This window comes from Podarcis bocagei, assembly GCF_964188305.1.
Source record: "Podarcis bocagei genome assembly, chromosome: 1".
In the NCBI taxonomy this organism is placed as follows: Eukaryota; Metazoa; Chordata; class Lepidosauria; order Squamata; family Lacertidae; genus Podarcis; species Podarcis bocagei.
The window spans coordinates 96,990,645-97,018,436 of NC_138125.1; the positions used below are offsets into that span (position 1 = coordinate 96,990,645).

At 42.9% G+C, this 27,792-nt stretch overlaps 1 protein-coding gene across 4 annotated transcripts in view; it reads right to left on the bottom strand.

The window, feature by feature from the left end:
• Positions 1 to 13,595: 13,595 nt before the first annotated feature.
• MARCO (macrophage receptor with collagenous structure) overlaps positions 13,596 to 27,792 on the bottom strand; it is a 29,726-nt gene continuing 15,529 nt past the window's right edge. For 2 of the 4 annotated variants that reach the window (XM_081199794.1, XM_081199791.1), the window contains 10 exons: positions 27,344 to 27,451; positions 24,416 to 24,523; positions 23,617 to 23,652; positions 22,228 to 22,320; positions 22,089 to 22,142; positions 20,812 to 20,856; positions 19,440 to 19,547; positions 18,914 to 18,962; positions 17,406 to 17,575; positions 13,596 to 16,210 (listed from right to left, as the gene is read on the bottom strand). In XM_081199794.1, the coding sequence (XP_081055920.1) occupies positions 16,077 to 16,210; positions 17,406 to 17,575; positions 18,914 to 18,962; positions 19,440 to 19,547; positions 20,812 to 20,856; positions 22,089 to 22,142; positions 22,228 to 22,320; positions 23,617 to 23,652; positions 24,416 to 24,523; positions 27,344 to 27,451 (905 nt within the window). In that variant the 3' untranslated portion in view covers positions 13,596 to 16,076. Of the gene's footprint in view, positions 16,211 to 17,405; positions 17,580 to 18,913; positions 18,963 to 19,439; positions 19,548 to 20,811; positions 20,857 to 22,088; positions 22,143 to 22,227; positions 22,321 to 23,616; positions 23,653 to 24,415; positions 24,524 to 27,343; positions 27,452 to 27,792 lie in introns of all 4 variants that reach the window. The other 2 variants (XM_081199793.1, XM_081199792.1) reach the window with 2 other exon arrangements.

Genomic DNA, 27,792 nt, shown 5'->3' on the forward strand with positions numbered 1-27,792 from the left:
TTTATAGTTCCACTGAAATAAACAACATCCTCCAGCCTTTGACTGGGTCCTCCCCCAGCCTCGCTGCAGGAGCCTATCTTTGTGTATTACAGAGGAAGTTTCAGAGTACTTTGTGGAAGATGAACCGTTTATAGCTATGCCCAGAAAACCTGCCGTTCCTGTGATCCTTACCAACTTAAATGATTGATCCTTACCACAGGATAGTATAATTGGGGCTGAGCAGCGAAGGTTCTTGTCTTTAGAGAGAATGTGTGTAAGATGAACGGGAATGTGGTCCACAATGGGTGGGTGGGCACAGAAACTTGACTCTTCCCAGGGAACAAAACATGCTGTTGTTGTTCTGAATAGGCTAGCCCAGGGCTTGTTTTAGTTACACGTAGCTTGACTTGTTTGCATGAATCATGCGGAAGTATTGTGCTGCAGACATCTATTGATCTTTCAGGGCAAGCAATTATGACTGAGGACCAGTTCTGGGAAAAAATAATTGTGGGCCATGACTTGTTTTAGTTACAGCCTTATTTACCCATCATTAGGGATGGAAGGATCTGTCATTTTTGGTTCTCTCAGTTTATCATTTTCCGAAAGTTAAATTCAGTTCTCCAGATTTCTGCAGTGATTTACATTAAAAATAAAAATAAAAGCCTCGTGAAAATTCATTAGCATTTCTGCCAATAAACACATTTTTCTGTGCAGTTCTGACCAACATACTTTTTTTTTGCAAGCAATTTTTCCTAAAGCTAAGAATGTTCATATGTCATTTTCATAGATAATGCTTATGCACACTTTTGCCGAATATTGACATTTTTGTAAACACTCTTTGGTTGGAGAATTGCATTGTGAAATTTGAATTAGTGCATATTTTCAAGGATGACTGTGATTCTGTTGTCATATTGTTTTGGAAAGTGCAAATTTGATAGATTTCCTTTTAAATGTGAACTGAATTAAATTACTCCCCCACCTCTACCCATTTTACATATCCATCCATAACAAAAAATCCATCTCTGGTCATGCACAGCAACTAAATGGCCCTGGGTCAAAATGATTATCTGCATTAAAAGGCTAGTCTGGCCAGTTCTCTGGGACCCATTTGAACATTCCATTGCAGATGTTGATATGCATTCATACAGAGAGCTGTTTTATTTACTTATTTACTTATTTACTCTGTCCTTTCCTCCCAAAAGAGTCCATGGAAGGAAGCACAACAAAAGTGATAAAACAATGCAATAAAAATGCAATATATTTTTTTTAAAAAAACCTTCAAGACAATGAATTGTTGCTGAGGGATTTCCTACAAAGTCTCAGCACCCTTAACGAACTACAGTTCCCAGGATTCTTAGGGGGAAGCCCTGACTGGCACCATAAGAGGACTTTAAATGTATAATGTGAATGTGACTTTAGTGCCCCCAGTCTCAAACTTCTTGTTCAGAGGCAACTGTACCACATCCAGATTGCACATTTCCCACAATCCACCACAGAGATGTTGTTGTTGTTGTTTAGTTGTTTAGTCGTGTCCGACTCTTCATGACCCCATGGACCAGAGCATGCCAGGCACTCCTGTCTTCCGCTGCCTCCCACAGTTTGGTCAAACTAATGCTGGTAGCTTCGAGAACACTGTCCAACCACCTCGTCCTCTGTCATCCCCTTCTCCTAGCGCCCTCCCATCTTTCCCAACATCAGATTCTTTTCCAGGGAGTCTTCTCTTCTCATGAGGTGGCCAAAGTATTGGAGCCTCAGCTTCACGATCTGTCCTTCCAGTGAGCACTCAGGGCTGATTTCCTTAAGAATGGATAGGTTTGATCTTCTTGCAGTCCATGGGACTCTCAAGAGTCTCCTCCAGCACCATAATTCAAAAGCATCAATTCCTTAGTTGTTGTTTTTTATGTTGAGCTTCAGACCATAACCACAGAGATAGGGATGTTAAAAAACCTTATAAGCATTAAAAAATACTCCCAGAAATGTTGCTGGGGACAATTCCCTACCCCAAGCTAAATTCTAATGCATCTGAGGGTAGTGCATGTTTTGGTGTCAGAGGAAGGGCACTTAAGTCTGCTTCCACAGAACAGATTTTATGTTGAATACTCTGTTCCCATATTTATCCTAATACTTTCCATTGGCCCAAACAAAGCACAGCAAACTCAGGAATCAGCAGGGGGATTTCTTGGGACTTTTTCTTTCCCATGTTCTTTTGGGTGTCCCATATTCTGCAGGTCAGATTTTTTTTTTGGGGGGGGAGAGCAAGTTTACACCATTGTAGTAGCTGGGACAACCCCCCTTCCCAACCCATGCCTCCCTCCAAGATTCAGCTGTCATTTAGGGTGTGGTTTTTTTTTAAAGGCTGGAGTATTTATATGTATATAAAAAAAAGAAAATATGCTAATCGTCTTCCAACAGCTCATTAGCAAGAGGAGCTTTTTACAAGAAGGCAGCAGTAAGCCAAGCAAGGTTACAACTTAAAAGTAAGGAAGTTTTTTTTTATAAAAAAAATAACATGCGAAAAAATAATCATAAGATTGTCAGAGCAATTGCTGCCCCGATGCATTTGATCAGCACTTCTGGTTTTGTATTGCATGTGACCAAATGGTTGATGACGAATGCCAGGTAAATGGGACTTGCAGGTGTTGGGCAGAGCTTTTGTGTCTCGAGGTCCTGGCACCCAAACGGTGTCCTTCAAACTGGGACAGAAAGTTGAGGCTCTTTGCTACTCTTGTCCTTTCTCAGTTTTGCGTGAAAGTTCTGCTGCCCTGCTTTTTCCCTCCCTTCCCTTTCTCTAGTGACAACACCTCAAAAAGTCAAATACACTTTATAGTTCTGGCCTTTAGTTAATCGCATTTGATGCCTGGTAATTAACGGGAGCATTTTCTTCTATCGTTGGGACATGTACTGCTAAAATTCATTTACCAGCTACAAAGGAGAGGGAGAGCTGTTTGTGTTTTTTTCATCTGAACTAGCATTAACCCAAGGCTCAGAAAAGAGAGAGGCAGTCATTGAATCACAATGATTATTGGGGGCTCAGATCTAAATAATCTCCGTGCACTTGGATGCATATTTCCTTTTGAGCCATAGCCAAAAGTTATTCGAGTTGCTTACAAAAACTCTTTCTTCATCTTACACCGAATCCCTTAGCAAATCCTCAAATATCTTTGCAAATCTCAAAGATATTAAGGCATTTAACTCCCTCCCCCTACCTCCTCCCATTCAGATCTTTGATGCCTGGTGTGACTAGAATGATTTTAGAGTTGTAACTCATAGCCTGAATAAGAAATTAAGGGAAGCACTTTGCAAAAAGATAAAAAAGGCAGGGGGGAAGTAGCTAGTACAATATCTAATTACTTATAGATTTTAAGTCAAATTTGAACAAGATAAATATTTAAATAAAAGGTGCAATCATTTAGAGTTTCTGCTAGCCACCCCCACCCCCCAGTGAGGGTACATTTCTGAATTCAGTAGATAGCCAAGTAAATGAATTTATTAGGATTACACATGATTTACATCAGTCTATCTAAAAGAAGTCTGGTGTGCCGGTTCTATAGGAAGTTCCAGTTGTGTAATATGGTTGTGTTATGTAGCTCTCCAAGCTACTGTATACTTATTGTTGATAGAAATCCCTGGATTGTGAGCTACTGTGATATGATGTGTAGCTGCTTGAGTGATTTACATAAATCTTCTAGTATGTGCGGCTGTTTGTCACATGCATTTCAACATGACGACTGCGGCATTCAGTGGTGGTTTGCATATGTGAACGAACTATCTCAAATCAATACCAGCCAGATCACATGCATTTCATTTGTTTGTCACATGCATTTCAACATGACGACTGCGGCATTCAGTGGTGGTTTGCATATGTGAACGAACTATCTCAAATCAATACCAGCCAGATCTTTTATACCAATTCACCTCACCTCACACACATTAGACTCATGTTACCTATACCATATTTTGATTTTCAGTAGGCTCATTTTACATACACCACAGTCTGAAGCTATCTCATTTCAGTAAACCTAAGTTAAGACTAACCACAGTTTGTCCAAGTTCAGACATAACACCAAACCGCTGTTAGCTAAAAATGAAAGCATGCTATATCCTTATGACTGCACTTGAGAAGAAGGGAGAAGACAGTTGACAAACCCAGGGCTCATTCATGTAATGCTAAGCTATAGTTTAGCATTATATCCTAATAAAGTAAAGGTAAAGGTAAAGGTACCCCTGCCCGTACGGGCCAGTCGTGTCCAACTCTAGGGTTGCGTGCTCATCTCGCTCAAGAGGCCGTGAGCCGGCGCCGTCCGAAGACACTTCCAGGTCACGTGGCTAGCGTGACGAAGCTGCTCTGGCGAGCCAGCACCAGCACAGCACACGGAAACGCCATTTACCTTCCCGCTATAAAGCGGTACCTATTTATCTACTTGCACTTAGGGGTGCTTTCGAACTGCTAGGTGGGCAGGAGCTGGGACCGAACGACGGGAGCTCACCCCGCCGTGGGGATTCGAACCGCCGACCATGCGATCAGCAAGTCCTAGGCACTGAGGTTTTACCCACAGCGCCACCCGCGTCCCGATATATCCTAATAAAACCTCCCACTATTTTTACATGGGTGCTCTTTTAAAAGGTCTTATATTTAAGATGTGATCTTGGTTGATTTACTTCATGTAAAATTCATCTTCTTTAATTTGCTAATAAGTTCTTGGAAGAACATCAGCTTAATAAATTAATAAGACAGTCTTTTGAAAGGAGTAACGACTGAGCTTTATATCTTTTCTAATATGAGTTACCAGCAACATTGGTAACTAACCTAAGCATGGGGGATGAAACTAACCAGTTTCTTTCATTTGATGGAGAGATTCTGGTCCAGGTGGGTAGGGGCAGGATTGGGGAAGAAATTGTAGCAACAGTAACACAGATCCATTGTAATGAAGACAGAGAAAAGTGCTGTTATGGCATGTCACTTGAGTAAGCTGAAATATTTTCCTGGAGACAGATAACAATGGGACAAGTGGTGTCAACAGAAAAGTGCACTATGTCCATCAGCTGCAATCTGATGTGTACCATTTAAATAATTTGTATCTAAATCTAATCCTGATGCTGAATCTCCAGGGCATTTCCCAGAATGCCTTTGGTGGCACTGAAAAACCACCAGTCCCTTATCCATGGGGCTGACAGATGCCCTTGTTTCTAAACGGACTGCTTATAAGCAAAAACAGAAATGCAGTTCCAGGTGTTGGCATGAAATCCAACCCTGTGAAGAAATGGGTTTACCCCATTAATTTTTTTAAAAGTAGGACCTTGGTATTTGAATTTCAATACTATAATGATCAGCCTTTAAGCTGGAAGCAACACCACAGATCATGCAGCTTGACCATTTTCCACGTGGGAGAAAACTTACGCTCTTGTTTCTCTAGTCCAATAGCAGCAATGAGACAATCATAAAACTATTGTTTACTCACTTGGGAAGCTGTTTTGCACCGAGTCAGACCCTCAGTCCACCTAGCTCAAGATTGTCAGTATTGAATGACAGTGGCTGTTGCAGGATCCTAAGGCAGGAGGCCTAGACTGGAGATGGTGGTGGTGGTGGTGGTGGTGGTGTGTGTGTGTGTGTGTGTGTGTGTGTGTGTGTGTGTAAACCTGGGACCTTTTTCATGCAAAGTGTGTGCTCTGCTTTCAGCTAAGATCCCTGGCCTTCAACATATCCTATCAGTGATCCCCTTCACATACTAGAATAATGCAGTGCTGTGAATGCACTATAAAAAGACCCGTATGAAGGTATGAATTTTTCTTTTGCTTTTTACAGAAAATTAATTGAATCAGGCCACCTCACACATCAACTAATAATAAGTCTGCATTGGAAGGAACAAGCTGTGAATCCACTGAACCTGATGATGATGATGATGGCGATGATTTTATGTTATTTGTACCCTGCCCATCTGACTGGGTTGCCCCAGCCATTCTGCATGGCTTCCCACAAATATACAGTGGTGCCTCGCAAGACGAAAAGAATCCGTTCTGTGATTCTCTTCGTCTAGCGGTTTTTTCGTCTTGCGAAGCAAGCCCATTGACGGATTAGCGGATTAGCGCTTTTAGCGGCTTTTAGCGGCTTATCAGCTTATTGGATCAGCTGATAAGCGGCTTAGCGGCTTAGAAAAAGGGGGGAACCCGCAGGAACTCGCAAGACATTTTCGTCTTGCGAAGCAAGCCCATAGGAAATTCGTTTTGCGAAGCACCTCCAAAACGGAAAACTCTTTCGTCTAGCGAGTTTTCCGTCTTGCGAGGCATTCGTCTTGTGGGGCACCACTGTAAAAGCAGAATAAAACATCAAACATCAAAAGCTTTCCTATACAGCACTGCCTTCAGATGTCTTCTAAAAGTTGTATACTGTAGCTACTTATGTCCTTCACATCTGATGGAAATAGAGTGGACAGCTAGCTAAGCGCAAAATGGAACTGTCCCAACAAGATGGGAAAGTCTTAAAAAAGGTCAACTGCTCTATGTTGCCTTCACCCCAACAGGTGCCTGCCCAGCCTTTCCTTAGTGCAGTTGTGAAGAACATTTGGTCCGTAATTCCTGGTCATTGGCCATGCATGCTGGACCTGATTAGAGCTGTAGTGCAGCAACATCTGGAGGGCCCAAATTTCCTACACCTGCTGTAACACCTCTTATTTGTAGCTTTCTTTAGGTGATTGCTAAGATTGCTGAACTTCGTGTTCTACAAAGCCAGGCATCTGGGAGATAAAGGGAAGCTTGTCCAACACTTTCTCATATAATATTGAGGGGAGAGACAGAGGACAAAGTCGACATTATGAGAAATCATTTTCTCTCCCTAAAACGCCAACAACTTAGTCCTTCTTTGTAATCAGTCGATCCATGTTCTCAAAAAGCTTAGCCTCACATCATTAAAAAAAAAGGATCAAGGATGGAGAAGGGAAAACAGCTGGAAATAATAACCATTCCTAAGGGCAAATATTCATTTTTAATTACTGGTATCCCTTTTATCCATGACAATGTAATTGCATTCTGTTTAACTAAATCTTAATTGGGGCTGTGAAGTAATGATAAGCATAGCTGTACAATTCTTTACTAGCTATCTTATACATACAATCGTTCATCCTATCTACTATGTAGAGAGAGGACACAATGGCGCACATCAGAGTAACAGTCACAGCAATATGGTGTGATTTTAAGGGAATCCAGTCCATGTTTTATGTGTTCCTGTACACCAGAGTCTGGAGCAGTTCCAGTCCAGGTTTTACACAAAGCTCAGGGGCCCAGTGTAGAGACTAGGCTTTGATACAGCCAATGAGATAGAACATAAGAAGATCCTGCTGGATCAGGCCAAAGGCCCTCTAGTCCAGCATCCAGTAGCCAACAAGGTGCCCCAATGGGAAGCCTGCAAACAGAATCTAAGCACAACAGCAATCTCTCCACTTGGATTTTATTACCATTTTTCCTGTGGTGGTCCTGCACCTGGAAATTGATGCTGCCACCAGTGGCGTAGCGTGGGGGGTGCAGGGGGGGCGGCCACACCGGGCGCAACATCTGGGGGTTAGGGTTAGGGGGCGCAAATCCACGGGTTAGGGGGCACAAATTACTTGCCTTGCCCCGGGTGCTGACAACCCACGCTATGCCACTGGCTGCCACTGAGGCCAGGACATAGGTGGTGGTGGGGCGTGGCCAGGGGAGGAGGGATGTTCCTGTTTTGCCTCAGGCAGTGAAAACCTGGTCCAACCCGGTTCCCAGTCCTGCCTGGAAGTGCTGGGAATTGGACCTGGGACCTTTTGCCAAGCAGATGCCCTCCTGCCAAATGGTCCTCACGTCTGTTCTACACTGACAGCAACGGAACGCAAATTTTCCACTATCTCTACCATGTAGCAATGTCCTAAAAACTTTTTGAAGCCCTGATTGGATTGCGGAGATGAGAAGCCTGATGATCAGTCACAAAGATGTACAATAAACTTGAAATGCCTTCGGTTACAAGAGGACAATGTTTCCTGCTTTTGCCAAAGTCTTCTCTTAGTCCCTGGACAACTTCAGATATTTCTGTGCCGCAATGGATGATGGGAATGTCAGGATTTTCAGGAGAGTGGGCCATGCAAAGAAGAGATCAGGGCCCCCTACCCTCCTTCAGGATCATCTACCTCCAATTGTCCTATGAGGAAGATCCAGGTGAATAGTTACAGTTTACTATTATCGTTATTTTCGTCAGTGTATCCTTATGTTACCTGTAAGCTGCCTTGGACATAGGCAGTAGAAAGAAGGAATTTCATGTTGCACTCTGGCAGACCTAGAAAAATCGGAGTACTACGTTCCCCCTTTTCTCAGATTCAGGTAGGAATTGGGGAGAAATTCGATTCAGTTTGCATTTAGAGACGAACCTCTGAAATTCATGCAAATTATGTTCCTTTTTTAACCAGGCCTTTGGTTGCTTTGCTTTGACTGACACCCTATGCCTTTTTAAAATAGGTATGTGTGGGGGTTTTTTGGGGGGTGTGTGTTATTGGGTTGTTGTTTTTATTTTCATTATATATTTTGTGGTTTTATATTCTGACATTGTTCTGTGCACGCCCTGAGACCTTCGGGCATAGGGTGGTATATAAATAAATAAATAAAATAAATATATAAAAAGCAAATTAAAACACAGTCATCCTTTGAAAGTTCCACCTCTCTGAATTCTGCCATGCAGTACTCCAGACAAGGAATGTGTAAAAAATTATAATGTACGTACTAGGGTAAGGTATGCACAGAAAGGCACTTACTGGTGAAAATAACATATGAAATACATTATATCGGGGTGATCGTTTTGCAAGAATGTGCATAATATGCAGAAGTGCATACCAAAATGTGCACATTAAGAAAAAGTTGCACGGAATTGGAAAGTGGTGTGGAAATGTGGTGAACAGCACCTATGACTGGATAAAGGAGAAACTGGGAGAAATTTGAATTGATGGATTCACCCATTGCTAGATACAGAGTTAAAGAGGGAGGGAGCAGCCATCAGATCCTTCTCAGATGCGTAGCCAATTTGCTTCTAATGGATAGTTGTCAGGCACAGCCATGCAAATTCTGAAGGTGAAAAGAGGCAAGGTTTTTCTCTTTTTTTAAAAAAATGAGCGATCTTTTTTTTTGAAGATTTGAAGCAATGAAATCTAAACATTGCTAAAATGACTAGAAATTATCAAGTAGCCTATCTGCCTAGGCACACACCTGGAGTAAGACGGTTTATATTTCAACGCAATGTCCTAGACTCACTGATTACTTTTGTCAGTGACTCCTTGCTATATTTCTCTCGTGACACTGGACTACATCTTTATTCTAAATGGGGATGAGGACCTTGAGCTCCACCTAGCGCTGGGAAGGAGCAATTTGTCAAAAGATCCGAAAGGAGACGAAACACCTAGAAGCAACAAGGTTGTCTGTTTCTATTGTGGATTGTGTTGTCTTTCGTCACACAATAAGAAAAAAGTTGATTCACTGTAAGGGTTTCAGCTGATAAATCAATTAAGTCTATATGCGGCTAAAACATGTGGCTAAAACAGACCTGTGGAAGGAAAAAACTAAGGACATTTATCTTGTTTTTGGATGATGTGTATGTCACAACAGTCAATGTGTCTCCAATGTGGCAAAGGAGGAGAAATGGTGCTTCTAAGGAAGTGCACGTTTTAAAAACAATTAAGCTTTTTTTAAAAAAAATCAAAAAGCAACAGCAATAGCAACTGCTGCTCACAAAAGAGAGAGGGCACTATTTTAAAGCCATTTTTTAAATGTTTGATTTGTGCTCAATTAATCTAGAAGAGTTTGGATTTGATATCCCACTTTATCACTACCCGAAGGAGTCTCAAAGCGGCTAACATTCTCCTTTCCCTTCCTCCCCTACAACAAACACTCTGTGAGGTGAGTGGGGCTGAGAGACTTCAGAGAAGTGTGACTAGCCCAAGGTCACCCAGCAGCTGCATGTGGAGGAGCGGAGACGCGAACCCGGTTCCCCAGATTATGAGACTACTGCTCTTAACCACTACACCACACTGGCTCATCAATCTAATTGATGAATGGACTATACATTGATGCCCTAGGCTTTGGACCAATGCCTGACACAGCAAACAAAGTTTATCCACATTAAGAAATATGTTAAGGTGATTTTTTCCAGCCAACGGTGGAGGGGTGCATATCCTTCTGCTGTTCTGCAGAATGTTTAGAAGGGGTAGTCCCTGCTTTCTAGGATTGATCTCTAGGTAAGTTGCTGTCCTTTCCCCATCTTTTTTGTCATTTCAGGGATGCCTTGTTATAATTGTGTTTGTGTGAGCTGCTAGAGCAGGGATCAGCTCCTTTGCCAGGGCCGCCAGAACAGATATACCATATTTGGAACCCAAGACTCTCCAGACATTGCTAGACCTATCTCCCACCATCTCCAGTCAGCATGGACGATGATCAGGGATGATGACAGCTGGAGCCCAACAACCTCAAAGGTCCTCCCTACCTGCTCTAGATGTTAAATCTCCAAATGAGGTGTCTGTGGATGTCTCTTCACATCCACAGCATATGTAGCAAGGCACCACACAGCCCGAATGATATGGATGGGGGCTTTCTTCTGAAATGTCAGTGTTATATTCTAGGGCAGGGGTGGTCAGACTTCCAGCTTTATTTATGGTCACCGTATTTTTCGCTCTATAGGACACACTTTTTCCCCTCCAAAAATTAAAGGGAAATGTGTGTGCGTCTTATGGAGTGAATGCAGGCTCCGTGGCTTCAGCGAAAGCAACGCAAAGCCTCCGGAGCTCAGTGGAAGCTCCTGCTGTGCTCTGAAGGCTTCGCGTTGCCTTTGCTGAAGCCAGGAGAGCAAGAGTGGTCAGTGTGCACCGATCCCTCTTGCTCTCCTGGCTTCGTTTCGCTGGAGAGGCGCTGCGCAGCTTTCCCTCTCTGCTCAGCGCCCCTTCAGCGAAGCGGGAGGAGAAATGGATGGGGCTCCGCTTCTCCTGCCACTTCGCTGAAGGGGCGTTGCCACAGAGAGGGAGAGAATATTTTTTTCTTGTTCTCCCCCTCTAAAACTAGGTGCGTCCTATGGTCGGGTGCATCCTATAGAGCGAAAAATACGGTATATTTCCGCTGCCAGAGCAGAGGAAAAGGCTTCTGTGATAACTTGGCCAGCCCTGGGTAGTAAACATCTTGAGCTGGAGTGGGGAAGGGGACACACCATTCACTGTTCTGCATTTCAGTAGCAAACCCCCTTGGCCCAACCCTGCTAGCCAGGCTGCTGGGTTCATGCACACAAGCTTCCCATAGCTGTTCTAATGTATTGTTGATCCAGAGACTCCTTCTTCTAGTTCTTCCTGAATGCCAGTGCTTTCCCAGGGATCCCTTTACACACAGCAACAGGCTACATTGATGCAGTGAAGATTCTTGGCTGCTGGTAGGTTGGGTGGCTCAGAAGATGGGACAAGTTTGGAAAAGATATGGACTTATTGGCTTAAGTCGATTTTGTTCATCTGACTTCAGCCGCGTTGGCACTCCAAACCTGGGACCACGGCCATACATTGCCTTTTAAGTGTACACTTAAGATAATCATTAAAGCAGCACATATCACTAGAGGTGAAAATATATTTTTTAATTGACCCTCCATATCTTCTCTTCCAGATCTGATTGTATCCATAAAGGAAGCTTCATCTGATGCTTAATGACAGACTCCAGGATTCTGAGTTGAAGCTTGAAGGCATTCCCAGGACTCGTGTCTTAAAGCAGAGAGTGGTGAGGGATGAGTAGTATAGGGCTGCCATACATTATGGGGGTTGGGGAAATTGACATCCGGAGGGGGAGGATTTCCAAAAGGTGGTGGTTCCTAGACAAGTCAATCAAAAATTTGTGGGGTTTTTTGGTGTGTGTGTTTTAAAAAAAGCTTGACAACTTTGGGGGTTTCCTGTTTTTCACTTTTTGAAATATGGCAACCCTAGAGTAGTAAGGAAGGTTATTCAGCACAGTTTGCTTTTCTGATTGCATGATTTAAAAGATCTCGTATATATATGCACTCTGTGTTAAAGCTGGTCTCTTTCTCTCTCCGGCTATGTCAAGCATGTTGATATTATGGTGTGCACATGTGTGTTTTAAGCCCACTCTTCTATATTTCTTGTGCAAAGGACAAAGTATTACAAGACTCTGTGCCACTGTATTTCTTCAGACAGAAATGCCTTCAGATCAGCATTTGCTAGGCTTGCAGTTCAACTAAAATGACATGCGCTTTAGAAGAAATAATAAATTCTGCATAAAAAATGGTCTAAAAATATAGTACTTAGCATTCAATTATATTCAACACTGAAATAGCAATTTCAATGATATTTTTTTTCCTTGAGTGTTTGGCCAAATACCAGATATTGGCATGCCTGGGCATAAGTAGGGGAAATATAGGAGAGACATCAGCTGGCAGTGCTGATTTTGGAAATTCCTGAATTGCTCAGCTAGGTACATCGTGATTTTCTCCTGCCCGATAGGGACACCTCATTCATTCAATCCTTAAAAGAAACTCAAAAATGGCAGCACAGTGCATTCATATTCTGCTCTTTTATTCTGCACTGTAATCTAGATATAGGTCCCGACCTGCTACTAGAAATCAGCTCTCGTCATTCATCAAGTCATTTAGGAGCTTCCAGAATCCTTTCTTTCCCTCTACATGTGTGGCCTGGCCCATTTTCAGCATGACTTTTCTAGGTGTCTGTTTAAATCCCCCAACCTTTGCCTAAGGCTAGCTGTGGGGTGTAAAATGGGTTTCCCCAGTCCCTTTCCATGTCTGACATGCTTGTGTACTGTTGCAATGCTAGCTATTTCTATGGGGGAAATGGTGAGCACAAAGTTTTGACTATTGAATGTAAAGGTAACTGAAATTTCTCATAACCAGGATTCATTTTCTTTTCTTACGAATGAATAGATTTCTACCATTTGCAGAGGTACCCTATTAATTTTGGTGCCTCATGAGAATGAGACCCAAGAATCTTTATACAGTCACTAAAACTTAGGGCAAATCCATACCCTACAAATAAAGGCCACCCAATCCACATTTAAAGCGCATGACTTTCCCAAGATTCCTGGGAATTGTAGTTTTCCCACTACAGGACTACATTTCCCACTATCCTTAAGAAACTACATCTCCCAGGATTCTTTGGGGGAAATCGTGCTTTAAATGTAGGGTGTGAATCTTTCCTTAGTGTCACACATTCATGGATGTACGCCAATTAACTGGAATAACAGGGCACATCTGCACTATACATTTAAACTAGATGACATCTGAGTTAACTGCTATGATTTCCCCCAAAGAATCCTGGGAATTTTAATTTTGTGAGATGGTTGAGAAGTTTTTGTCAGAGATCCTTTATAACTACAGTCCCCAAGATTCCTTGCTTGGGGCCTCAGAATGCTTAACATATTTGAAATGCGTTTAAAGGTGTAGCGCAGACATGACCTTAGTTCTGAATTGATCAGTCATGTATTTTGGCTCTCCCAGGAAGTGACTATGATAGGTTTTTGCTTATATCATCCACCTTTTCTATTGGGCACTATGAGCTTGCCTTTAGACATTTGGTATAGGAGAGGTATTATTTAGTAAAGTATATGTAAGGTTTATTCGTCAGTGAATGGAAGCCTAAGTATTTAATTAAAACCTGCACATTCTGAAACTTACACAATATCATTATTAAACCAGCAGAAAGTTAACCATGTAAACCTTGTTGGCTCCAAATGCAAGTACTCAGCACTTAAAATAAAATAAAATAATGCATGGCTATGTTGTTTGCAGGAATGTTTTCACCAGTATACAGACTGACAAAATTCATGGAGAATAAGGCTATCAATTGCTATTAGCCATGATGGTTATGTTCTACCTCCAGTGCTGGAGCAAATATGCTTCTGTATACCAACTGCTGGGAATGGTCAGTGGGGAGACGGGCACGGGCATCTAGTAGGCCCCTGTGAGAACACGATGCTGGACTAGATGGGCCTTTCGCCTGATGCAGCAGGGTTCTCATTATACAGACTGGAAATCTGGAGAAATCGCTCAACAGTTCATTTGCCCTTTCCCCACCTCTCTCTCTCCATTGGCCATCTTTTCAATATTGCCACCATCCAATCAGGCAGCAAAACCAATGCCCACAGTCCAAAGGAATGCCATGACCATAAAAACATTGGTACAGTGGAGCAGGGACACAGGGGAGTGTAAGCACCAGAGTTTTTACTCACAGGAGGAGGGATGATGTGAACTGCTGGATTGGTTATTTGCCTGTGTTGCAAGCTTGGGAGTTTGGAGGATAGTTCTAGTCTGGAACTATCCTTGTTATGGAGGCTAGGCTCAGACAATGACTGGTCCAAGGTCAACCAGTGAAGTTCATGGCAGATCAGGAATATGAACCCAGTTCTCACAAGTCAAAGTTTAACATGGTACTCACTACACTTACTATTACAGGACTGTCAGCTGATCCTAATATAATGCCTATTGTGCCGTATGGCTGGGGAGACCAATGTGGTGTCCTTCCATTTGTTGTTGGACTACCAACTCCTTTTAGCTTCAACCAGCAGAGTCAATGGTCAGGGGTGATGGGAGTTGAAGTCCAGCACATTTGGAAGGCACCATCTGCTATGTGCTTTTTGGTATGTATCTATAAGGAATCAACGTGGATGGCTGCATTGAGTCCAGGGACTCCCCTTGGAAATCATGGCTATGCAAGCCATTGTGAGCTTTGACATTTCAACATTTATCACGACATCGAGAAATAAATCAACACATTGATTTGGAGAGCTTTGCTTCTTTTTTCACTACAGCAGCCCCCACCAGCAGTAGGAGCAGGTCACTGCTCTCTCTCTCTCTCTCTCTCTCTCTCTCTCTCTCTCTCTCTCTCTCTCTCTCTGAGAAGCTTGCCTCTTTGGCAATAGAAACAGTTTCATTTCTCTCCTCCACACCCAGATCCTTCCTTGGGATCATGGACAGTGTCATGTGACTTCAGCCAAACACTGCTAGAGCTCTAAGAGGAAAATAGTGAAATGAAGAAGTTATGAACAAGGCACAGAAAGGTAGACTAAATAAACATGGGCATTATCTTTCATAAGGTTCTGGGAGACAAAGGCTATAAGTGTTGCCTCAAGTCTCATCTGCTTTCGAAAGTGTTTCTGTGATGTACGTTTCAATGGGTTTATGGACAATATCCAGCTGAAGACACCTGGAAAATGATTTGGCATGTTTGAATTACAAAAGCCAGCTGCACATATTTTTCAAGTCACCTTCCTCTATCTGGATCCTCTGCATCCTTACTCAGAAGTCAGCATCCCTCAGTTCAATGGGTCCTTCATTTCTTGATTTATATGGGGGCCCTTTACAAGGAAAAACTATCTCAAGGCAGCTTCCACAAAAACGGAACAACATACAAGCATCAAACTTCCCCAATGCAAACCATGAACAAACCTATCAGTTATAAAAACACACCCAGCTCTCCCAGCCCAAATAAAATGGGACTACAGCCAAAACCATCAACAGCAAAAGAGCATGATAAATCATTACACAAGAGAAGGCTACTGAAAACAGTCAAGATTGTAGGCCTTTCTAAAGACCCTACTCCCAAGTTAATGTGATTAGGATGTAGTTCCTGTGTCATGATTAGGAACACAGGGAGTGCCCTTATACTAAGTTAAACCTTAGGTCAATCTAGCTCAGCATTGCCCACGCTTGGCTGGCAGCGACTTTCCAGGGTTTCAGACAGGGATATTTCCCAGCCATACCCGGAGATGCCAGGGATTGAACCGGGAACCTTCCTCATGCAAGGCAGATGTTCTAACCACTGAGCTACATCCCTTCCCCTGCAATAATAGTTCAGTTACTGGTCTTCTAATAAAGTGAGCCCAGTTACTGATGTTGATTCCTCACATACCCAATTAGAATAGCCTTGATCAGCAAAGGAGAACGTAGAGATGTGTTGTACAGTGGAATTAAAGGAGTCAAACAAAATTAATCCATTCTCTGATTAGCCAAGAGATACACTCTGAAGGACAGTGCCATGCACACTTCTTCGTGGAATCATCAGTATTAAGGTATTGTTTCTCAGACATTGGAGCAGAACTGTTTTCCATTAGGCACACTCTACCCCAGCATCTTCATTATGACTGCAGTTGTTTTGACCCCAGTCACGTTTTTTACATGAATAAATGGAGAATTCTGTTCCGGTACATCCCACGTCATCCAACCAGATTTGTCCAGAGCCTGCTGTCAAGCAGACATGTAACGAGTTAGCACAGGGAGGAAAAGGGTGAAAAATAACAAAGCAACAATCCATCGTGTGACTCACATGCTAATATCTCATTATGCCTAAGTACCAGGAAAGTGGAGGGTAGGGGTAGGGGAGGCTGCTTTAGGAAATGCTTCTGGAGCTGCATAACAACTGCTTAATTACTCCAGAATGAAAATTGCTTGGGAAGAGAATCTCACTCTTCTTTTCTTTTCTACCATCCTATTGTCCAGCAAACAATTTCAGGCAGCAGCAACTTCAAAAGCAGTAACTAGCCATAAAGGAAGCATGCAGACTTTAGTCGTTTAGTCATGTCCGACTCTTCGTGACCAGAGCACGCCAAGCACTCCTGTCTTCCACTGCCTCCTGCAGACTTTAGTACACTTTAATAAACTTTGGACACTGGGTTCCAGTGGTGAAACACCTTCCTGGTTGGATCTGGGACTTTTGGTATGCAAAGCAAACACTCTATGACTAAGCTATGGCCCTTCCCCTATTAGGTGAACACTCCACATTCTTCTGAGAAGAAGCCAAGGCTGCCAGAGCCTTCTGTGAGCAGGCAGTGCCTGTTGAGGTTCTGATCACACCTCCACTGCTTGCTACCCCATCTCCCAAGGAGCAAAGAACTTGCTTTGTGAGTCTGGGATGAGGTACCAGGTACTAGATGGCTCCTCAAAGTGAAGGGACCCCTACTCAGCCTTTCATCATTTCCCAAACTATTTGGAAAGTGAAGATCCTGCCAGTCTCTTTTTCAACCAGGGGTCATGGGAACTGTACTTCAACTATAACTCCCATGACCCCCAGCAATAAAAGATCCTGACAACAGAGCCTTCTCTTTACAAACAATCCAGGAAGGATGAGAGTCCCAGCAGGCATTTACCATCTGCAAGGGAGTTTCTACCCCATCACATTGGCCAACCTTCCCCCCCCCTTGGAGTGGCAGAGTCTTTCAAGCACTTGAAAACTCCCTTTAAGGGGTCTCGAGGATTCAAACTGAATATTCAGAGGGGAGCAGCATAAGGCTGCTTGCCTAGCTCTACTCTAGTGACATGTTTTGGATGGCAAAGAGAAATACCTTCCCCTTCCCTGCTATTTTTGAACACAGTCATATTACACACAATTGAATCTTTTGCGACTTGATTAAATCAGCCAGGGAATGAACTAATAAATTACCTGCAACTGCAGTGAAGGTTTCAACTACTCGACTAAATCCCAGCATCCGACAAATCACAGCTCCATCATTAGTGTCCCAGCTGTCGTCACATATGGTACCCCATACTCCTGAATACAGAACCTCAACTCGACCACGTTGATGTCCTCCAACAAGTCTTACAACAGAACTGCTCCCTGTTGGATGTTTTTGAAAGGCAACATTTATGCACATCAGGAGACAGAGGCAACACATCGAGATTTGGGGCAGGGTGTGAGTAAATGATGGGAGAGGTGGTCTCTACACATCCCCTCCTTTTTGGTTGCTGAAATATGTGTTGTACATTCCAAGAATGAGGCCCAGCCTATTGCTTTGTAAGCTTCCAAATCAACTCTGATGGTGGTTTGAAGGGAAGCTGTTCGTGAGTAGCTGCCAACTCGCAGTGTAACACAAGGACACATGACATCACTTGGGACTTGAAGCCTAATCCTGTGATAAACATATAAAAATGATAATGTGCACATATGTGTTTACTAGTAGCATTGCTGCACTTTAGAGTACTGTTTCCTTGACCCTACTGACTGGTGTGCATGGAAATGAATCACGGATGGTGGAGGCTTCCAATGGAAACAGAAACATAAATGGCCAAAGTTGATTTATTGGGTGTTCACTGTTGTTTTCAGTCCACAAATAATGTGTAATTGATGGCTCCCCCCCCCCCCATACCTTGCATTGTGTTTCTTTTGCATTGAAATGAATGGTGCAGAATAATGTAATGACAACGGAATTAACAATGTAAAATTCCACCATGGCAGACAGCGAGATAAGTAATGTAGTTTTTGTCAGAATATGAAGTGCAGTGGGACAGAAACAGCAATGAATGTGGGTCGGAACAGATGTCGATGCCTTCTTACAAGCCTAATAGGACTCCCTACACAAGGAGAAGCTGTCCCACATTTGCTTCACTAACAGAGAAAGCTTGATAAGCAAGTTATTGTGCCTCTAGTGTTCTTCTTCTCAGACACCAAATGAAACAGAGAAGCCTCACTTCATGTGGGGCTCCATATGTACAATAAAAAAGGTAAAAAGGCAAAGGACCCCTGGATGATTAAGTCCAGTCAAAGGCGACTATGGGGTGCAGCGCTCATCTTGCTTCAGGCCAAGGGAGCTAGCGTTTGTCCACAGACAGCTTTCCGGGTCACGTGGCCAGCATGACTAAACCGCTTCTGGTGCAACGAGACACTGTGACGGAAACCAGAGCGCTCGGAAATGCCATTTACCTTCCCGCCACAGTGGTACCTATTTATCTACTTGCACTGGTATGCTATCGAACTGCTAGGTTGGCAGAAACTGGGATAGAGCAATGGGAGCTCACTTCGTCGCAGAAATTCAAACCGCTGACCTTCTGATCGGCAAGCCCAAGAGGCTTAGTGGTTTAGATCACAGTGCCACCCATGTCTAATGTACAATGAAGCTCCACAAAACATTGGATTGGGAAAAGTTTATATACTTATAGAGAAAAAGACCATACTTGCCTGAATCCCCCTTTTCACCTTTAATCCCTTTTGCTCCTGTTGCTCCTGATTTAACACAGAAGGAACAAATGAATGATGGCACATCTAGATAATTTTTTGCATTAATAAGGTTCAAATGAAATTTTTTTGAGTTTCCCTTAACTGCATAAGATATCAGTATTTCTGGTTTTTGCCTCGTGCAAAAGCTGCCAAGTTTCCTAATCATATTCAGGAGATGGGGAACCCCCCCCCCCCCGGACCCAGACATGCCCTCTTCCTCTTCCTTCTCCTGCCTTCTCATGTTCAATTTCACTCCTCTAAGCACAGTGCAACATTGCTAACCATGGTTAGGTCAAACCAAGTGTAATGATCATTGCAAACTGTGGCTTGGAGCTAATTGCTGGAATATAGTGGCTAAGAAACTGGACTATGAATAAGAAAATTCCCAGTTCAGAAGTAATCCCTGCCATGAACTTGGTGCCAATATAAAGCACATCAGATAGTAATCAGTCGTCTCTTTCTGTCTTGCCTTCTTTCTTTTACCTGTATATCCCTGAATGCCTCTGTCTCCTTTTCTTCCTGGTTCGCCTTTCTCCCCATTAGATCCGGCACTTCCTTTACTTCCTTTTTCACCAGGCATGCCTTTGCTCCCTAAGTAAGAAAGGTGGGTGTCTCAATTTCACAGGGACAAGACAACAGCAAATGGCACAAGGGGCATTACCTGCAGAAACCATGAAACCATTATGGTGCAATAACCAAATGGATCCTGCCATTCCTCTGCCTTTTCCACAGAAATGAAAGTTAAGGGTTGTGGTCCTAAACACAGAGTAAGCCCTGGGGAACACAGTGGGCTTTATTTATTTATTATTTAAATCTGTATGCCGCTTTCCCCATTAAAACATGCTCAGAGTGGCTCACAACAGAACTGCAAATCACTACATATAGAAGTCAAAGGTCGAATAATTTTAGAACGTAACACAGCAATCAATCAAATTTCTGGCATGTGGCCCCTGGAAAGTTGCAGGGAAAGGAATGTGGCCTTCAGATAAAACTCAGCGGAGCAATGAATGTGAATTTCACCTTTGTACTGTGGGCTAATTTCTGCACACAGTCACATATTCCTCTCTATCCTCCATTCAGTCAAAAAAGAGGCATTATCAGAGTTGATGTTCACCAGGTAGCAACCGGGACAGATACTTTTCAGTAGTGCTTCCCCGATCTCATGATTGCTCTCTCTAGGGAGGCTCAAGCTATTTTTATTTCCCCAAGCTTTTAAAGCAACTTTTTAAGTAGTTGGAGTACTGGTTTTTGCTTCGTCCCCTTGAGAGTTTATATGCCCATGTCACTATTATAGCTTTGCTGCATTTTAATACTGCATTGCATTGTATTTTTGCATTATGTTTTAACTGTAAGTCACTCTGGGGAGCATAATAATAAAGAAGAAGAAGAAGAAGAAGAAGAAGAAGAAGAAGAAGAAGAAGAAGAAGAAGAAGAAGTAGTAGTAGTTACTATTTCTACCCTGCCCATCTGACTGGGTTTCCCCAGCCACTCTGGGTGGCTTCCAACAGAACATTAAAAACAGAATAAACCTTCAAACATTAAAAACTTCCCTAAACAGGGCTGCCTTCAGATGTCTTCTAAAAGTCGGATAGTTGTTTATTTCCTTGACATCTGATGGGAGGGCATTCCACAGGGCGGGCTCCACCACCGAGAAGGCCCTCTGCTTGGTTCCCTGCAACCTCACTTCTCGCATTGAGGAAACCGCCAGAAGGCCTCAGCGCTGGACCTCAGTGTCTGGGCTGAACGATGGGGGTGGAGATGCTCCTTCAAGTATACTGGGCCGAAGGTATGGAGTACACAGCTTTGATTCTACTGAGTCGTCACTTTCATTTAGGAACTCCAGCAAATGCCTTACCTGTCATTCCCTGATCTCCCTTCGACCCTTTACTTCCTGGTATGCCTAAAATAATGGGGGTGGAGGGAGGGGGAAAGAATATAAAGCGGCAAATCCAAAGACAATGGGAATTTCAAACTTTTGCTTAATATTCAAAATTCTACTACATGTATGTATTGAGATAAAGTTTTAATTATGCGGATGCAAAAGAGCCCTGCCACCTCCATATAGACAGCTGTGATGCATGGGGAGTTGGGAGGTGGATTGGGAGCTGCTAACCAGAATGGGGCAGGGTGAGAGACAGCAGAGAGGTCAGGGGAACACTGGGTTACGTAGGTGCCAACTCCCTGGGGCCCTGGGTGCTTGAGCAGCCACAAAATTTCCCCTTGAAAGGACTGAGCACCCACAAATTTTGGTACCAGGGCCAGGCACGCCGCATGGCACCCACAGCCCCAGGCACCCACGGTCGCAGGGCCAAGTTGGGTTAGCAGGGCACACCTGTGGCATACCAACACCACCAATCACACTGCAGCCTTGCCTTATCCCGCCCTCTTCCTGCCCCAGTGAGTGGCAGCAGGGTGATGGGGGGTAGAGGAGTGCCCCTCCTCATGCACTGCTGCTGCAGGTAGAAGTGGGAGAAATCCCATCTAAATCTAGAGAGCAGCTGCCAGTCATCATAGGCCAATGTAGCCAACATTGTGCACTCCAAACACTGCTCGATTCAAACTCACAACAGCCCCAGCCAACATGGATCATGGTCAGAGATTACTGGAGCTGTAGTCCACACTGGATACTGGGTTAGATGGACCAGTGGTCTGATTTATTTCTCCAAAAAAAAAAAAGGACAGGAGATCCATGCTAGGAATGTGTATTGCACCACTCCATGGCTATTTTCCTCAGGGAATTTTCACAGGAGAGACTATGTCCCATTGATTTCTGTAAGGCAGTTTAGAGTCCTGAATTAGCTAGAACTGGGGTGAGGAGAAAGTGGAGCAGAACCTACCAGCAGATCTCTGGGTAATTTTTCCGGAACTGGAAATGCCAACTATACCTTGATCAGCTTTTGACCAGGCTGTCAGAGGTCAGATCGCTCTGAAGCTAGATTCAGCCTGGGGAATGTTGGAGAACTAACAGACCGACTTGGAATAAAAACTCTTTTCTATTGGTGATACATCTCTGTAAAACACTTAGATACCACAGCAAAGGATTTGTCCTGGCCTTATGGCATCTCACATCTCTCTGAATGAGATGTGTTTTGCTCACACACTGGGTTCTTCCACTTCCATTTATATTTTTACCTGGATCACCTTTGTAACCCCTTTCCCCCCGATCGCCTTTCACTCCTGGTACTCCTGAAAGAATAAAGGGGAAGGTCAGGTCAGAAACTTCTTGGGAATCAGTATTTCAACAGATTGAGCAACATTCCCATTTGTATACCTGGCAGGGTGCTTGCTTCTCCTTTCTGTCCTTTCTCCCCTTGCGCTCCCTTTGGGCCAGGACTTCCTGGTGGCGCCATGCTGCCTGCGGGACCTTGTAAGTGAACCAAAGAAGCTTGGTCAAAGCCAGAATGACACTGAGAGAGCAATCAAGCACTGAAGTATCTGTCATATTTGGTGAACGAGGGAAGGTTTAGAAGGACTGCAGCTTAGTGCTGGCACAGCTCCTGCCTTGCATGCAGAAATAAAGTCCCAGCTTTGATCCCTGGCAACTGGGATTGCCCCTTGCCTGAAACCCAAGAAACCTGCTGCCAATCTGTGTTGACAACACTGAGCTAAATAGTCCAATTGGTCTGACTCAGAATCAGGAAGCTTCCTTTGTTCCACATCCTTTCAAGGCTCAGGACAAGACATCCCTTGACAACAACACAGTATCAGAACAACACAGCACTTGCATTTCACAGATGCCTCTCTCTTAAATACTGCCTTCCAACAAAGCGAAATTGTCTTCTTCAGTCATTTCACACCAGCTTCCTGTTGATTTATCATTTTGCATTTGTGTGTATAACCACAGACTTTGGCTGCAAATCTATAAAGTAGCATGATAGTTAGAATGGACAAGGCCAGAGAGTCAGAATTCATTTCGATTATTAAGTCACCACCAAACTTATTGACAAACCTGAGGAAAACAAAAGCCTTTTCATGATCGTAGAGGCATCTGTTGATCAACCAATGGCAGCTGATCAGCATTTACTTTTTTGCTGTTGTAGCAAGTGATGCACAAGTTAGTCCTGAACCTCTTGCCCAAAAATCCACTGAAGAAACCAAAACAGCAACTTCCCAGCAGTATTTCACTAGATAGGTCAGTTGTCGTTTGCCTTAGGACCCCAGAATGGAACTGTTTCTTTTTAAATAAATCTTAGGAGTTAGTTACAGGTTGGTGAAATCATAGCTGTCAACGTTTTCCCTTTTTTAAGGGAAATGCCCTTATTCCAAATAGGATTCCTCGCAAGAAAAGGGAAAAATTGACAGCTATGGGTGAAATAAGAAGCAGTTTACTAGTAAAATCCTAGGCAAGTTTACTCAGAGGTAGGTACCACTGGGTAAGTATTATTAGTGTACAATCCATATCACATTTACTTCAGAGTAAGCCCTACTGAACAGAGTTACACTTCTGGGTAAACATGTATAGGATTACATGTTGATTAACTATTCAATCCTAGGCATATCTGCTGAGAGATAAGCTGTGCTGGATTCAGTTGACTTACTCTCATGTAAGTGTGTACAACATTGCAGTCTAAATAGAACCTTAAATGAAGCACAAATGGTAGGAAGTATTTGTGTTAAATTGCATTTCTCTTGGTTGTCCAGGAGGTTAATTGCAATATACCTGGTTGTCCAGGAGGTCCTTGGGGACCACGTATACCTGAAATAGAACATAAATGAACATAAGAGAACATAAATGATATATGGGATGCTTCTATCTTTATTTTGCAGCTAAGTTACAAATGGCTAACAGAATATAAGGAGGCATGAGAATAGGAATGGGAACAGAGTCTTGGACTGGGGCATAGGGGGTGTCGCTGCTGCTGCTATTGATATTAATTTTTGATCTTATAATTTATGTGGAAATTGTTCAATTTTGTTGTGTACTTTTCAATGTGTTTTATTTCTTGTTTATTACTTTTTTTGCTATGCTTGTAATCATGTAAATCTTTTCCTGCTGTAAGCCTCCTTGAACATAGTTTTAACTATAGAGGGGCGGCATACAAAAAAATGATGATGATGATGATGATGAACAGACACCTGAACTTTCAATATAAGATGAAAACAGAAAAGCAGCAGATTTGCCTGCATGCAACTGTGGCAAACAGTATCGCTGGATTTCAAGAAGATTAACAGAAATATGCAGAAGGAAGAACTATTCAGTTTGTGTGGTCCTGATAAACCATGGTTTAGCTTCCCCTGTTGTGCAAACCAGGTCTTAGAATGCCTGTCTGTCGTTACCCTTAAGAGTGACAAGATCCAGGCATGGTTTTCTCTGGTTATATTCTTCCCTTATGGTATCTGAACCGAGCACTGACAAGATGAAGATTCAGGGAGTGTTGGGCTAAGTCAGTAAGGCTAGTTTCAAGCCTAAAAACATGGCAGATGTTGTTTAGGTTTGGCACTTTGCTGTGTCCGCTCACCTGGCAGGCCTCGTTCTCCCTGCACACCCTTCTCTCCTGTGAGACCAACTGGTCCTCGTGGGCCCAGATCCCCCTTTCCACCAGCTGGTCCTTGGAGTCCTGGAAGACCTACAGAACAAGCTTGTTTCAGGTGTTAGCACATACAATATATTATTTATTAGATTCCTTATCTGCCCTTCACCATAAACTCCCAAGTTAGAACAATGTGTAAGTGTTGCCAAAGGAAACAATAAAACTCTTAATAACCTCTCCCTTAACGAATCCAAACATTGAACAAGCTTTCAACGCATGTTGATTTTATGCGGCTTTTGTTTTAAAGCTCCTGGAAGAGACGGGGTCAATATTTTGTTGCTTGGTGACCAACACAAAGCCTGAGGGCTAAACTGTATAGAGCTGCACTTGGCTGCCCAGCCTAATATTCAGCCTGAGAGTACAAGGTGGGCAGTGTCATTTCCAGGTCCCAGTCAAGCAACCCATGGGCTTCCCCTTTACAAGTATGGCGATAAAGGTTTTCAGGCTGAGCATAGGCTTTGGAGAGACAATGCTGAGTCTTGAGTCTGTCTGCCAGTATCGTCTCTACCGCTGTTCACTATTTAACTGTTTCAGCTACTTTAAACATTCATGTAACATTGCTGAACAAACTGACAGCACAGTAATTTTTCCTGGCTTGCAAGTGCCTCTCTCCTCTGGTCCTCATTTCCTGTGTGCGATAGTTGCCTTCTCTTATGGACACACTTTCAGAACAATGAACTTCCACTTTTTAAGACAGGTTCCTCACCCTTATTCATAAGATGGAGCATAAAGCCCTCCTTTAACTGTGTGTGTGTTTTGCTATTTCTCAGACCTTCCAAGTGTCCCTATTTTCTAGCGACGTCCCTGAGTCAGAGAAGCCATCCTTGATTTGATCCCAGAATGTCCCACTTTTCCTTTGGATGTCCCTATTTTCATTGGAGGAATGTTGGAGGGTATGGAGTTATCTGCCTCCTGAGCTGTCTGAAAGCAATCCTGTATAGGGAAGGTTTTTAAAAATGTTTAATGTTTTGTTATGTTTTTTTTATGTTGGAAGCTGCCCAGAGTGCGGGGGCAACCTAATAAAATGTGTGGGGTATAAACAGTAAAATTATCATTATGGAATGGGATGCCCCTATTTTCATTGTAGAAATGTTGGAGGGTATAAACTCAGCCTTTCTTCTCTCTCTTGGGTTTCAGGAAGCAAGGAAGCCAGGGCTCCAATGGAAGAAGGAACTTGGTCTGCTATAACTTCTTAGACAGGACAAGAAAAGCTATGCCTGCTGGATTTTCCATTCTACACAACTGCAGAAGATAAAGAGGGTCTTCTAGTGCCAGGGATGCAGAGGGAGGGGGAATGCCTTGAATAATAAATCAATAATAATACTAAATTCCTTTGTATACCTGTAAAGTACATTACATAAAATGGAAACATTAATTAACAATCATAAATGCCAATTCACTAGAGAGGCTAATGGTTTCATACCTAGCTTTTAGCTGGCGTGCACTTTTAAGAAATGTTATTGTCAAGAAAAGTATACTGAAAATTTGATCCATTTCTCAATCTTCTATGCATTATCTTGGCTCTTTTCTGCATTGGTGATGCTCTGGTTTTTTTGGGGAGGGTTTTGCCTTCTCTTTTTAGCATGCATGCCCCTGTTAAGGCTTGCAAATGCCAATTTAATGGAAGTTACACGTTGCATAATTCTTCTGTTTAACTAAGACAAAACTCTGGCTTATACATGATACAAACAACTCAGAAATCGACTTCACAATATCTCCAACTAGCCAAACACACACATGCTTATACATATAAATTACACCGTATTAGTTTGTACCAGATAAATCCTACTATAAACACCTTTCCATTAATCAGAGACAGAAAGATAATTAAATACTCATTGCCTGTATTGCATACACATATGCCCAAAATGAAATATTAGAATGTACAAAGTTAAATTTGCTTTCTCCCTTTTCCAGAGTCTGCCTGATTCTGTGACACAGTGTATAAAGAAAATAGGACATTATACGTATTGTTGGCCTCCAAAGATATGCATAGAGTTGACATGTTGGCATGGGGCTGTTTGAGGCCAATTTAATGATGTTTGCAAGAACATCATTATCAGTTCTGGAAAATGAATCTAGAAGTATATACTACCACAAGCAACACAATACCTCGTTATGTCTATAAAAACAGCTAGTCTAGCCCAATGGCTGGTTGCCTCCCCAGATCAACTCCATCATCCAAACTGGCATGATGGGAAATTGTGGGTGTATGTCTGACCTACCATGCTAACCACCCCCTACTGTTCATTGTTCAGCAGGTACCACATGCCAGGCCCCAAGAGCACCAAACCAAGGAGCCTACACAAGCTGGTCAACAATAGGAGGTTAGTGAAGTGCCCTGCTCCCAACATGCATGAGGGTGCTGACTTTCCTCTAAGTCACTTACCTGGTCAGCAGCTGGTCCACATTGCTAGCTATCATTTCAAGGGGGGAAAGGTAACTCCACCGCCTGTTTAGTTTCTGAGATATACAGGACAGTCTACAGGCAATAGTTCAGAAAAACACAATTCTGCTCCTGCCTCCCAGTATCTTAGGGAAGTCAGTATAATGATTACTAATATGGGCAACAGTGATAATCTTCATACTATTTCACACCATTGCATGTGGTGACCAACTGATACAAGCTGGATCAACTCAAGAAAGCAGGAGAACAGTCCTATCTAGAAATGGGTGAATCTGTCCATTTGTTTCCTCAGTTTCTTCTCTAGTCTGAAGTTCAAGTCTCCACATTTCCATATCAGTTTGCAATTATTCTTATTTTTAAGTCCTCATGAAAATCACCAGCATTTTAGTGCAAATTTCTCCAAATATTAAATATCATAATGATTATGAACACTCTTGGCAAAGTCTTACCTTGAGGTCCCCTGTCTCCCATTTCCCCTTTTGTTCCTGGTTCACCTTTTGGACCAGCCGGCCCAAGATTTCCTTCAGATCCCTTTTCACCATCAAGTCCATTTAAACCTGTATTTTTTAAAAACACACACAAACAAAATTGTGATTTATTTATTTGTTTGTTTTAAAGCAACACAGTTGCTACACTAGTGAGTCCACTGCCTTCTTTTGGAAGTATGGTGGTTCTTTGGTTCTTGAATGGCTTAGTTGACGAATGAATCAGCTCCCGAATACTGCAAACCATGACGTAAGTGTTCCGGTTTGTGAACTTTTTTGGGAAGTCCGACTTGGCTTCCTCTTGAGTGCAGGAAGCTCCTGCATCCAATCGGTAGCTGCGCCTTGGTTTTTGAATGGTTTTGGGAGTCAAACGGACTCCTGGAACGAATTAAGTTTGAGAACCAAAGTTCCAC